The 13698-nt window shown below is 43.8% G+C and overlaps 1 protein-coding gene across 2 annotated transcripts in view; it reads left to right on the forward strand.

Annotated features, from left to right (window-relative positions):
- Positions 1-449: 449 nt before the first annotated feature.
- The window catches only part of abch1 (ATP-binding cassette, sub-family H, member 1), a 40693-nt gene continuing 27444 nt past the window's right edge, over positions 450-13698 (forward strand). Inside the window, exons 1-4 of one of the 2 annotated variants that reach the window (XM_046335493.1) lie at positions 450-758; positions 9003-9154; positions 10522-10681; positions 11061-11215. In XM_046335493.1, the coding sequence (XP_046191449.1) occupies positions 9018-9154; positions 10522-10681; positions 11061-11215 (452 nt within the window). In that variant the 5' untranslated portion in view covers positions 450-758; positions 9003-9017. Of the gene's footprint in view, positions 759-9002; positions 9155-9389; positions 9538-10521; positions 10682-11060; positions 11216-13698 lie in introns of those variants that run through there. The other variant, XM_046335494.1, reaches the window with a different exon arrangement.

Below are 13698 nucleotides of genomic sequence, written 5' to 3' on the forward strand. Positions count from 1 at the left end.
GGTAGCCATTTTCTTCCTTTGTGTTGTGGGATCTTGTCTATGAATAGTTGCCTTAGTGCACAGCAGTAGCGTTTCGTTTGGTTGTTTGTTTTGTTCAGTGAGTTTCGATTTATTAAAATGATGTGGAACACTACTCACGCTGCGCCTTGGTCCGATCCTTACGACGAACGTGACAAATTGTTAGATTACTTGTTAGATATTACTGCATGGTCGGAACTAGAAGCACAAGCATTTCGCTACACTCGCATTAAAAATCTGCTCACCATGTGTATGTGACAAATAACATTTGATGTGTCTATTGTTGTTTTTATTTTTGTAAGGGTTGCTACATTTTTTGAAGCCTTTTTGTACCTTGAATACACTACAAGTTTCCATCTCCTGCTGTGCAGGAAAATTCTCTGCAACAAAAGTGATCAATTTAAGCTCTTACATCTGTAGCTACTTTTCTGTCATTTAGTAGTACGTTAACAGGTGCGTTGATTCCGGAGCAAGAGGCCTGCATGCATTCAGTCTGAATAATGCCTCTTCTCCCTTCTCAAGAACCGACCTGTTCTACCACTTTGAAATAGGCTATAGACCAACTACACCCTGATGACAAGGAACTGTCAGCTGATCTTCACACAATGTTTACTTCTGTTGATTCATGTTATCACACAGCAGGCTAAGCGCACACACTCATTGCTACAGTACTATAGGCTATGTTGTTGCTCTCCATCTTCTAGACTTCAGCTCCTTGTTGTGTAAGGGAACCTTTTCAGGTGAGTCCCTGTTGTATTTTAGGACCAGTGTTTTCCTAGTTGGCTAAATTACAGCTGGTGTTTTTGTATTTGCTTATCTGTGGTTCTTTCAAAGATTAGCTAACGGTATGGTACCGTATCGGAGCATATCTGAAATGATAACGATGAATGGATTTGTCACTTATCAGACTCATCAAGTGTAGTCTGGCTCTTTCAACTGTTTTCAATGGTGGTCCAAAGGGCTGCACCTGAAATTGGTTGTATTTCCTCACTGTCAAAATGTACAAAACAAATATTCCTCTATCCATTGCTATTGGAGTTTTCTCTGCTCCCTGACTGTTTTGATGACTGTTAGTAAACTGGATTATAAATGTAGGTCTATTCTCATTTCTACACAGTTTAGATTTTGGTGTTAGAAATTTAAATCCAATCAAATTGAATCGGTTACATGCGCCGAATACAACAGGTGTAGACTTTACTGTGAAATGCTTACTTACAAGCCCTTAACCAACAGGTGTAGACTTTACTGTGAAATGCTTACTTACAAGCCCTAACCAACAGGTGTAGACTTTACTGTGAAATGCTTACTTACAAGCCCTTAACCAACAGGTGTAGACTTTACTGTGAAATGCTTACTTACAAGCCCTAACCAACAGGTGTAGACTTTACTGTGAAATGCTTACTGACAAGCCCTAACCAACAGGTGTAGACTTTACTGTGAAATGCTTACTGACAAGCCCTAACCAACAGGTGTAGACTTTACTGTGAAATGCTTACTGACAAGCCCTAACCAACAGGTGTAGACTTTACTGTGAAATGCTTACTGACAAGCCCTAACCAACAGGTGTAGACTTTACTGTGAAATGCTTACTGACAATCCCTAACCAACAGGTGTAGACTTTACTGTGAAATGCTTACTGACAAGCCCTAACCAACAGGTGTAGACTTTACTGTGAAATGCTTACTTACAAGCCCTAACCAACAGGTGTAGACTTTACTGTGAAATGCTTACTGACAAGCCCTAACCAACAGGTGTAGACTTTACTGTGAAATGCTTACTGACAAGCCCTAACCAACAGGTGTAGACTTTACTGTGAAATGCTTACTGACAAGCCCTAACCAACAGGTGTAGACTTTACTGTGAAATGCTTACTGACAAGCCCTTAACCAACAGGTGTAGACTTTACTGTGAAATGCTTACTGACAAGCCCTAACCAACAGGTGTAGACTTTACTGTGAAATGCTTACTGACAAGCCCTTAACCAACAGGTGTAGACTTTACTGTGAAATGCTTACTGACAAGCCCTAACCAACAGGTGTAGACTTTACTGTGAAATGCTTACTGACAAGCCCTAACCAACAGTTGTAGACTTTACTGTGAAATGCTTACTGACAAGCCCTAACCAACAGGTGTAGACTTTACTGTGAAATGCTTACTGACAAGCCCTTAACCAACAGTGTGTAGACTTTACTTGAAATGCTTACTGACAAGCCCTAACCAACAGGTGTAGACTTTACTGTGAAATGCTTACTGACAAGCCCTAACCAACAGGTGTAGACTTTACTGTGAAATGCTTACTGACAAGCCCTAACCAACAATGCAGAGTTAAAAAATAAGACATTTGCACATTTTCTTTGGAGCTTGTGATTTTGTTCATGATTAAAAAAAAATTGAACTATTATTGAACTTGGCAAGTCAGTTAAGAACAAATTCCTACTTACAATGAATAACAATAACAAGGCTATATACGGGGAGTACCAGTACCGAGCCAATGTGCAGGGGTACAAGGCAGGTAATATATATATATTTTTCTCAAACCACCAGCGGGCCGGATTGAATTGTCTCAAGGGCCGGACTGGCATTGTCTCAATGTTTCACACCCCTGAACTGGATGCTTTACTAAATATTGTAACATCTGTTTGTTATATGACTCAAATGATTATTATTGTCCTATTTGACTATTACTTGTTTTATGGAGCTTCTTTAACTGGAGATGGAGTCTTTTAATCTGTTAATCAGGTATTTCAGAGAGTGTTTGTTGTCTGCAATTTGATTAATAAAAACGTTGAACTTGAATTTATTCTTCACAAGAACAAGATAAGATAAGAACCCATGACCGAAATGATTTTGCAGTGAATTAATGCTCTTTGTCTGTGTAGAAAGGCTATAGTCCTATAATGTCTCACTAAACTATATCCTATATTACAATGTTATTACAGTCCAACAATGGTTCCTTTCTGTACATATGCTGCCATGTGTCATAGTTTGGGTACCAGTTGGTTTAGCTAGCATTCTATTCCTTGCACTCCATTTCATTGCCAAACATTCTTTGGCACCTAACACAGAGTGAAAGGAGTGGAATGTTATCTAAACAGACTGGTACACAGACGACATGTGGCATTGTGTTAAAGAAGGTGATCTTGATCAATGGAGTCAGATTACGGAGTGGTTTCCCTCTAATCTCATCACGGTGGAATGAAAGATGCTGGATTATGTGAGGGAGAACGGGGAAGCCAACACAGAGAAACATTAACATTAACAACGTTAACATTAGAAGCCTCCTCCCTAAGTTTGTTCTATTCACTGCTTTAGCACACTCTGCCAACCCGGATGTTCTAGGGGAGATATATAACCACCAGGGGAAGTGGCTGTGTCTGAATCCTGGCTTAGGAAGACCACCAAAAATTCTGAAATTTTAATTCCAAATTACAACATTTTCAGACAAGATAGAACTGCCAAAGGGGCAGTGTTGCAATCTACTGCAAAGATAGCCTGCAGAGTTCTATCCTACTATCCAGGTCTGTACCCAAACAATTTGAACTTCTACTTCTAAAAATCCACCTCTCTAAAAACAAGTCTCTCACCGTTGCTGCCTGCTATAGACCACCCTCTGCCCCCAGCTGTGCTCTGGACACCATATGTGAACTGATTGCCCCCCATCTATCTTCAGAGCTCGTGCTGCTAGGCGACCTAAACTGGAACATGCTTAACACCCCAGCCATCCTACAATCTAAACTTGATGCCCTCTATCTCACTCAAATTATCAATGAACCTACCAGGTACCCCCCCAAAGCCTTAAACACGGGCACCCTCATAGATATCATCCTAACCAACTTCCCCTCTAAATACACCTCTGCTGTCTTCAACCAAGATCTCAGCGATCACTGCCTCATTGCTTGCATCCGTAATGGGTCAGCGGTCAAACGACCTCCACTCATCACTGTAAAACGCTCCCTGAAACACTTCAGCGAGCAGGCCTTTCTAATCGACCTGGCCGGGGTATCCTGGAAGGATATTGATCTCATCCCGTCAGTAGAGGATGCCTGGATATTTTTAAAAAATGCCTTCCTAACCATCTTAAATAAACATGCCCCATTCAAGAAATTTAGAACCAGGAACAGATATAGCCCTTGGTTCTCCCCAGACCTGACTGCCCTTAACCAACACAAAAACATCCTATGGCGTTCTGCATTAGCATCGAACAGCCCCAGTGATATGCAGCTATTCAGGGAAGCTAGAAACCATTATACACAGGCAGTTAGAAAAGCCAAGGCTAGCTTTTTCAAGCAGAAATTTGCTTCCTGCAACACTAACTCAAAAAGTTCTGGGACACTGTAAAGTCCATGGAGAATAAGAACACCTCCTCCCAGCTGCCCACTGCACTGAAGATAGGAAACACTGTCACCACTGATAAATCCACCATAATTGAGAATTTCAATAAGCATTTTTCTACGGCTGGCCATGCTTTCCACCTGGCTACTCCTACCCCGGTCAACAGCACTGCACCCCCCATGGGTACAGCAACTCGCCCAAGCCTTCCCCATTTCTCCTTCTCCCAAATCCATTCAGCTGATGTTCTGAAAGAGCTGAAAAATCTGGACCCCTACAAATCAGCCGGGCTAGACAATCTGGACCCTTTCTTTCTAAAATTATCTGCTGAAATTGTTGCCACCCCATCACTAGCCTGTTCAACCTCTCTTTCGTGTCGTCTGAGATTCCCAAAGATTGGAAAGCAGCTGCGGTCATCCCCCTCTTCAAATGGGGGACACTCTATGACCCAAACTGCTACAGACCTATATCTATCCTACCATGCCTTTCTAAGGTCTTATAAAGCCAAGTCAACAAACAGATTACCGACCATTTAGAATCTAACCATACCTTCTCTGCTATATATACACCACCCCAGCATGGGTTTCAGAGCTGGTCATGGGTGCACCACCCCAGCATGGGTAACAGTGGTCCTAAACGATATCTTAACCCCCATCGATAAGAAACATTACTGTGCAGCCGTATTCATTGATCTGGCCAAGGCTTTCTATTCTGTCAACCACCACATCCTCATGGCAGTAACAGCCTTGGTTTCTCAAATGATTGCCCGCATGGTTCACAGTACTTCTCTGATAGAGTTCAGTGTGTCAAATCGGAGGGTCTGCTGTCCGGACCTCTGGCAATCTCTATGGGGGTGCCAACAGGGTTCAATTCTTGGACCGACTCTGGCTTCTCTGTATACATCAATGAGGTAACTCTTGCTGCTGGTGAGTCCCTGATCCACCTCTAGCAGGGAACCATTCTGCATACTTCCGGCCCTTCTTTGGACACTGTGTTAACAACCCTCCAGGCAAGGGTCAATGCCATACAACTCTCCTTCCGTGGCCTCCAATTGCTCTTAAATACAAGTAAAACTAAATGCATGCTCTTCAACCGATCGCTACCTGCACCTACCCGCCTGTCCAACATCACTACTCTGGGTAACAGGCTCTGACTTAGAATACGTGGACAACTACAAATACTTAGGTGTCTGGTTAGACTGTAAACTCTCCTTCCAGACCCATATCAAACATCTCCAATCCAAAGTTAAATCTAGAATTGGCTTCCTATTTCGCAACAAAGCATCCTTCACTCATGCTGCTGCAAACATACCCTTGTAAAACTGACCATCCTACCAATCCTCGACTTTGGCGATGTCATTTACAAAATAGCCTCCAATACCCTACTCAACAAATTGGATGCAGTCTATCACAGTGCAATCTGTTTTGTCACCAAAGCCCCATATACTACCCACCATTGCAGCATGGGTAACGCTCTCGTTGGCTGGCCCTCGCTTCATACTCGTCGCCAAACCCACTGGCTCCATGTCATCTACAAGACCCTGCATGGGTAAAGTCCCCCTTATCTCAGCTCCAGCATCTCAGTGGCTCCTATATATACACCACCCCAGCTGGTCACAGTAGCATCTCCCACCTGTAGCACACCCCAGCATGGGTAATCTCTCTGGTCACCCCCAAAACCAATTCTTTCTTTGGCCGCATCCTTCCAGTTCTCTGCTGCCAGTGACTGGAACAACCAAAAATCTCTGAAACTGGAAACACTTATCTCCCTCACTAGCTTTAAGCACCAACTGTCAGAGCATCTTACAGATTACTGCACCTGCACATAGCCCACCTATAATTTAGCCCAAACAACTACCTCTTTCCCAACTGTATTTAATTTATTTATTTATTTTGCTCCTTTGCACCCCATTATTTTTATGTCGGGTTGAGATTATAACAGAACATGGCCAAGATGTTCAAATGTTCATAAATTACCAGCATGGTCAAATAATAATAATCACAGTAGTTGTCGAGGGTGCAGCAAGTCAGCACCTCAGGAGTAAATGTCAGTTGGCTTTTCATATCCGATCATTAAGAGTATCTCTACCGCTCCTGCTGTCTCTAGAGAGTTGAAAACAGTAGGTCTGGGACAGGTAGCACGTCCAGTGAACAGGTCAGGATTCCAAAGCCGCAGGCAGAACAGTTGAAACTGGAGCAGCAGCACGGTCAGGTGGACTGGGGACAGCAAGGAGTCATCAGGCCAGGCAGTCCTGAGGCATGGTCCTAGGGCTTAGGTCCTCAGAGAGAAAGAGAGAATTAGAGAGAGCATAGTTGAATTCACACAGGACAACGGATAAGACAGAAGTACTCCAGATATAACAAACTGACCCTAGCCCCCCGACACATAAACTACTGCAACATATATACTGGAGGCTGAGACAGGAGGGGTCAGGAGACACTGTGGCCCCATCCGATGATACCCCCAGACAGGGCCAAACAGGAAGGATATAACCCCACCCACTTTGCCAAAGCACAGCCCCCACACCACTAGAGGGATATCTTCAACCACCGACTTACCATCCTGAGACAAGACCGAGTATAGCCCACAAAGATCTACCCCAGAGCACAACCCAAGTTAGGGTTGCTCTACAACCTTCGATGCAGGCTACACACTGCACCACCAGACCTGGGTTTACATTCTATTTGAAATCCCGGGGGGAATACTTTAAGTGTTTATTCTAGCCTGCCTCGAGTGCCAGATGGGCAGATTGTCATTTATTGTCACGAGTCTTTCCCTGGAGGCAGCTTTGAAGAATGGTCACTAGCTGTCACAGCAACAAAGTCAAAAAATTGAATTTTAAACCTTAACCACACTGTTAGCCCTAATGCCTAACCCTAACCTTAACCACACTGTTAGCCCTAATATCTAACCCTAACCTTAACCACACTGTTAGCCCTAATGTCTAACCCTAACCTTAACCACACTGTTAGCCCTAATGTCTAACCCTAACCTTAACCACACTGTTAGCCCTAATGCCTAACCCTAACCTTAACCACACTGTTAGCCCTAATGCCTAAACCTAACCTTAACTTAAGAACAAAATGCTTTTTTTAAATGGATTTTTATGACAGACAATTTTGTCTTGGCAGCTAGACTATCTAGTGGACATCGCTTAGTTCTTCTACCAGGGAAACAATTTGTGACAATAAACGTCAACCTGCGCCAGAATCTCAAGGCTGGTGTAGAGGTTAACAGTGACTCCTATATATACACCACCCCAGCATGGGTAACAGTAGCTGATATATATACACCCCCCCCCCCAGCATGGGTAACAGTGGCTGCTATATATACACCACCCCAGCATGGGTAACAGTGTCTGCTATATATACACCACCCCAGCATGGGTAACAGTGGCTCCTATATACACACCACCCCCCCAGCATGGGTAACAGTGTCTGCTATATATACACCCCCCCAGCATGGGTAACAGTGGCTGCTATATATACACCCCCCCAGCATGGGTAACAGTGTCTGCTATATATACACCACCCCAGCATGGGTAACAGTGGCTGCTATATATACACCACCCCAGCATGGGTAACAGTAGCTGATATATATACACCACCCTAGCATGGGTAACAATAGCTGATATATATACACCACCCCAGCATGGGTAACAGTAGCTGATATATATACACCACCCCAGCATGGGTAACAGTGGCTGATATATATACACCACCCCAGCATGGGTAACAGTGGCTGCTATATATACACCACCCCAGCATGGGTAACAGTGGCTGCTATATATACACCACCCCAGCATGGGTAACAGTGGCTCCTATATATACACCACCCCCCCAGCATGGGTAACAGTGGCTCCTATATATACACCACCCCCCCAGCATGGGTAACAGTGGCTCCTATATATACACCACCCCCCCAGCATGGGTAACAGTGGCTCCTATATATACACCACCCCCCCAGCATGGGTAACAGTGGCTCCTATATATACACCACCCCAGCATGGGTAACAGTGGCTCCTATATATACACCACCCCAGCATGGGTAACAGTGGCTCCTATATATACACCACCCCAGCATGTGTAACAGTGGCTCCTATATATACACCACCCCAGCATGGGTAACAGTGGCTCCTATATATACACCACCCCAGCATGGGTAACAGTGGCTCCTATATATACACCACCACCCCAGCATGGGTAACAGTGGCTGCTATATATACACCACCCCCCAGCATGGGTAACAGTGGCTCCTATATATATACACCCCCCCAGCATGGGTAACAGTGGCTGCTATATATACACACTGTTGGTACCAGCACGGTACCAATCTGGACCCCACTGCTATTCTGCATCTTTATCCCCCTGTTGTTCACTACTGAAACCCCACCTCTTTAAGGAATACCTAGGATAGGATAAGTATCCCCCCCCCCTTTAAGATTTAGATGCACTATTGTAAAGTGACTGTTCCACTGGATGTCATAAGGTGAATGCACCAATTTGTAAGTCGCTCTGGATAAGAGCGTCTGCTAAATGACTTAAATGTAAATGTAAATGTTAATAAAGTGATAATTATGGGGGGAAATATATATATTTATATTATTATTATTATTATTATTATTATTTTACATTTGTTTGTTTTTCTTCCTCCAGTTGACGGAAGGAAGGATGAAGGCGGACCAGGAAGCTCCTCCCCCCTCCCCCGGATTGGAGGATTTGGCGATCCGGTGTCGGGAAGTGTGTCGGTCGTACGGGAAACTCAAAGTCCTGAGTAACCTCAACTTGACCGTACCACAGGGACACATGTTAGTAACCACACTGACCATACAACAAAATCAGGCTTCATGTCCAAATCTTATATAAGTAAGTTAATTGAGTGACACTATTAAGTTTTAGATACTTTATGATGGTTTGGACATGAAGTGTGAAAAGACTAGTTTATACTGTTGGTACCTTTGACTTGCATTGGATTTGTGCCACATTTGAAACAATGGCCAAGTAAACAAAACTAAAGCATGGATTGCTATGATGCCCTTACAGGGTAAGGAACAGGGCCTGATTCCTGAACGGGCACGCAGGGCAGGTGCCCCAGGGGGGGGTTGTGGGCCATCTCTGGAGGGCACAAAATGTGTTGAAATGCAGGAAGTTAGCTGTTTTCCAGGAACCCAAATGCAGTAGTCCGGCCCTGGTGAGGAAACCAATATGTCATTTTTTTAAACTATCCCTTTAAAGCCTAATGATAATCTATACCTTTAACACGAAAACAACATAATTGCATTCTTGCTTATGGTAAAATTTAGGCACTGACTAGAGGGGAATCACCCACCTGTTGTCCCAGGTCTAAGTCAGTCACTGATTAGAGGGGAATCACCCACCTGTTGTCCCAGGTCTAAGCCAGTCACTGACTAGAGGGGAATCACCCACCTGGTGTCCCAGGTCTAAATCAGTCACTGATTAGAGGGGAATCACCCACCTGTTGTCCCAGGTCTAAATCAGTCACTGACTAGAGGGGAATCACCCACCTGGTGTCCCAGGTCTAAATCAGTCACTGACTAGAGGGGAATCACCCACCTGTTGTCCCAGGTCTAAGTCAGTCACTGACTAGAGGGGAATCACCCACCTGTTGTCCCAGGTCTAAGCCAGTCACTGACTAGAGGGGAATCACCCACCTGTTGTCCCAGGTCTAAGTCAGTCACTGACTAGAGGGGAATCACCCACCTGTTGTCCCAGGTCTAAGTCAGTCACTGACTAGAGGGGAATCACCCACCTGTTGTCCCAGGTCTAAGCCAGTCACTGACTAGAGGGGAATCACCCACCTGTTGTCCCAGGTCTAAGTCAGTCACTGACTAGAGGGGAATCACCCACCTGTTGTCCCAGGTCTAAGTCAGTCACTGACTAGAGGGGAATCACCCACCTGTTGTCCCAGGTCTAAGCCAGTCCCTGACTAGAGGGGAATCACCCACCTGTTGTCCCAGGTCTAAGTCAGTCACTGACTAGAGGGGAATCACCCACCTGTTGTCCCAGGTCTAAGCCAGTCACTGACTAGAGGGGAATAATGCAGTGGAACTGGCTGGAGGTCCAGAGTTGAGTTTGAGGGCTATAGTAGATATCTATGATTTAGCTCTCATGTCAATGTTTTTAACACAAAATTCTGTTCTCTCTTACCTTGCAGCTACGGCCTGCTGGGTCCGAGTGGATGTGGGAAGACCACGCTGTTGAAATGCATTCTGGGAACCCTGAAGATCTCCCGAGGGCACATCAGCGTGTTGGGGAAGCCGCCCGCATTTCCTGGTCACCAGGTCCCTGGGAGGATGGTGGGGTACATGCCACAGGTAAACTGTTAACTTATAGGTACACAACATACCACAGGTACACTGTTAACTTATAGGTACACAACATGCCACAGTTACACTGTTATCAATTCAAATGTATTTATATAGCACTTCTTACATCAGCTGATATATCAAAGTGCTTGCTGTACAGAAACCCAGCCTGAAACCCAAAACAGCAAGCAATGCAGGTGTAGAAGCACGGTGGCTAGGAAAAACTCCCTAGAAAGGCCAAAACCTAGGAAAAAACCTGAAGAGGAACCAGGCTATGTCTGGTTCTATTTACAAGATTTCAACTCACAGCTCACAGCCGAACACTTGATTAACACAACACACCAAAACACAACACACACCATGACATAACATTGTGTTTCTCCTTCAGGACCTGGCGTTGTACAATGAGTTTACCATCAGTGACACCCTGACGTTCTTCGGAAGGATCCACGGCCTGTCATCTACGGACACCCAGGCACGCATGGACTTCCTGGTGGACTTCCTGGACCTACCTCACAACAGCAGCCTGGTTGGAAAACTCAGGTCATTTGGGTTGCAAAATACCAGTATCTTTCCCAAAGTTCCCAGGATTTCCAGAAACCTTTCCTTCCAGCTTTCGGAGCATTGTTAACTCGATGCCATTTTATTTACGAGCTGGAATCAATAATACTCCATGCTAGCTCCTTTAAAAAGCAACAACGCTGCACATACACCAAGTCTGGTACCACTCAATACGTGTGTTTTACGGCCCTTTGATATGTAGATTTTAAGTAGAAGTTGTGCACCAATAGTGAGTTTTAAAAGCCTGTGATATCAAATCAAGTGTCCTTTAATATAGACCACATTCATTTTTAATGTGAATAAAGGCAAACTAATGTGCCAAAATTCTGCATTGTGACATGTCCCTCCGTCGTCCCTAGGAAGATGTGGACACACTTAACCCCAACATTTCTCCAAGTTTCACCATCATTGTAAAGTTATGTTGTTGTTTTGACTGTCATTTCTGAAGATGATTATTTATTTATTGTTATTAGTGATTCATTTACTTCCTGTCCCTCATTTTAAGGTCCACCTTGTTACGTGAACTAACCTCTTTTAATATGGTGGAACTTTTTATTTTTTAAATAATCATTGAACATCTAAAAGTCAAATCACAGAGTAAAAACAGGTGAGCTGTTTCTTCTCTTTTTATCCATGTTCTGGTGTTCTGTGGTGGGAAACGGCATGGCAACAAGACTTTGGGGTGACCATCGCTAATTGTGAATGGGAAACTATTCCCACTAATGCCCCAAAAATTATGATATTCCATTTTAAATGATAAATAAATTACAAACTACACCTGTCCCAAAAATAAGCAGCACTTGGTACTTATGCACGTCTTTTGATACTGTCCTGTAGTTAATGATTTGGAGAAAGAGGTGGAAAGGGACATTTCAAACATTTTGGGCTCTCCAGTTGGTCTATAGGGGGTTTCAATCACCTTCCCCTGTGTCTAGACTATGGCTGTGTCTAGACTAGTCCCAAATGGTACCATATCCCCAGTATAGTGCACTACTTTTGACCAGTAGTGCACTACTTTTGACCAGTAGTGCACTACTTTTGACCAGTAGTGCACTATATATGAAATAGGGTGCCGTTTGGGACTCAGTATATCTCATTTTGATCTGGTGGAAAAGTAGACTACAACCAAGAGAGATAGAAAGAGAAGGAAACTGTTTCCCCCTGCGGAGGTTTATGTTTGTTTGTCACGGGCTTCTGTCATGTAAAAATGCTGTGGAGTCAGCCCGCCCTGTCTGAAACTAAGTAGGTGTTATGCAACAGACATTTGCCAAGATGTCAATGCCAAAAAGAAGGCTCCCTCACTTCCATCAAAACAACTCCTCAATGATTGCTTATTACTCTTAGATGTAACAGTAAGAGTACACAGCAAACTGGCCAGTATTACCTGGCGTTGATTATTCAGGGTAACATTTCTAGTGTTGATTCAGGAGTTAAATTAACACTCGTTGGTCTTAATAACCCCAGTGTTGGTGTTAATAACCCCAGTGTTGGTGTTAATAACCCCAGTGTTGGTGTTAATAACCCCAGTGTTGGTGTTAATAACCCCAGTGTTGGTGTTAAATAACCCCAGTGTTGGTGTTAAATAACCCCAGTGTTGGTGTTAAATAACCCCAGTGTTGGTGTTAATAACCCCAGTGTTGGTGTTAAATAACCCCCGTGTTGGTGTTAATAACCCCAGTGTTGGTGTTAATAACCCCAGTGTTGGTGTTAATAACCCCAGTGTTGGTGTTAATAACCCCAGTGGTGGTGTTAATAACCCCAGTGTTGGTGTTAATAACCCCAGTGTTGGTGTTAATAACCCCAGTGTTGGTGTTAATAACCCCAGTGTTGGTGTTAATAACCCCAGTGTTGGTGTTAATAACCCCAGTGTTGGTGTTAATAACCCCAGTGTTGGTGTTAATAACCCCAGTGTTGGTGTTAATAACCCCAGTGTTGGTGTTAATAACCCCAGTGTTGGTGTTAATAACCCCAGTGTTGGTGTTAATAACCCCAGTGTTGGTGTTAATAACCCCAGTGTTGGTGTTAAATAACCCCAGTGTTGGTGTTAATAACCCCAGTGTTGGTGTTAATAACCAGAGTTGCTGAAATGGTTGTTCCAGTTTATTGCTTTAGGAAGTCTGATATTTTAGTCTTCCCAACTCTGGCAGTTGCAGGTGAATAAAAATTCTACATTTTGGATATCTGCTGCTCTGGCTGGATATCAATAGGAATGGCACATCACTTTGTAAGCCAGCATAATGTGACTTGCAGAACTTGATGTGGCCTGTAAACCATGAGTTGTAGGCCACTGTATCAGGGTAAAATTAGTCCTTCAAAATAAGGCATTAAGAAATTAAAGGGATACTTCAGGATTTTGGCAGAGGCCTTTTACGTTTTTATGTCTCTGTGTCCAGTATGAAGGAAGTTAGAGGTAGTTTCGCGAGCCACTAGCATTAGCACAATGACTGGAATTCTATGGGAATCTA

Source organism: Oncorhynchus gorbuscha, unplaced genomic scaffold (assembly GCF_021184085.1).
Source record: "Oncorhynchus gorbuscha isolate QuinsamMale2020 ecotype Even-year unplaced genomic scaffold, OgorEven_v1.0 Un_scaffold_761, whole genome shotgun sequence".
Classification (NCBI taxonomy): domain Eukaryota; kingdom Metazoa; phylum Chordata; class Actinopteri; order Salmoniformes; family Salmonidae; genus Oncorhynchus; species Oncorhynchus gorbuscha.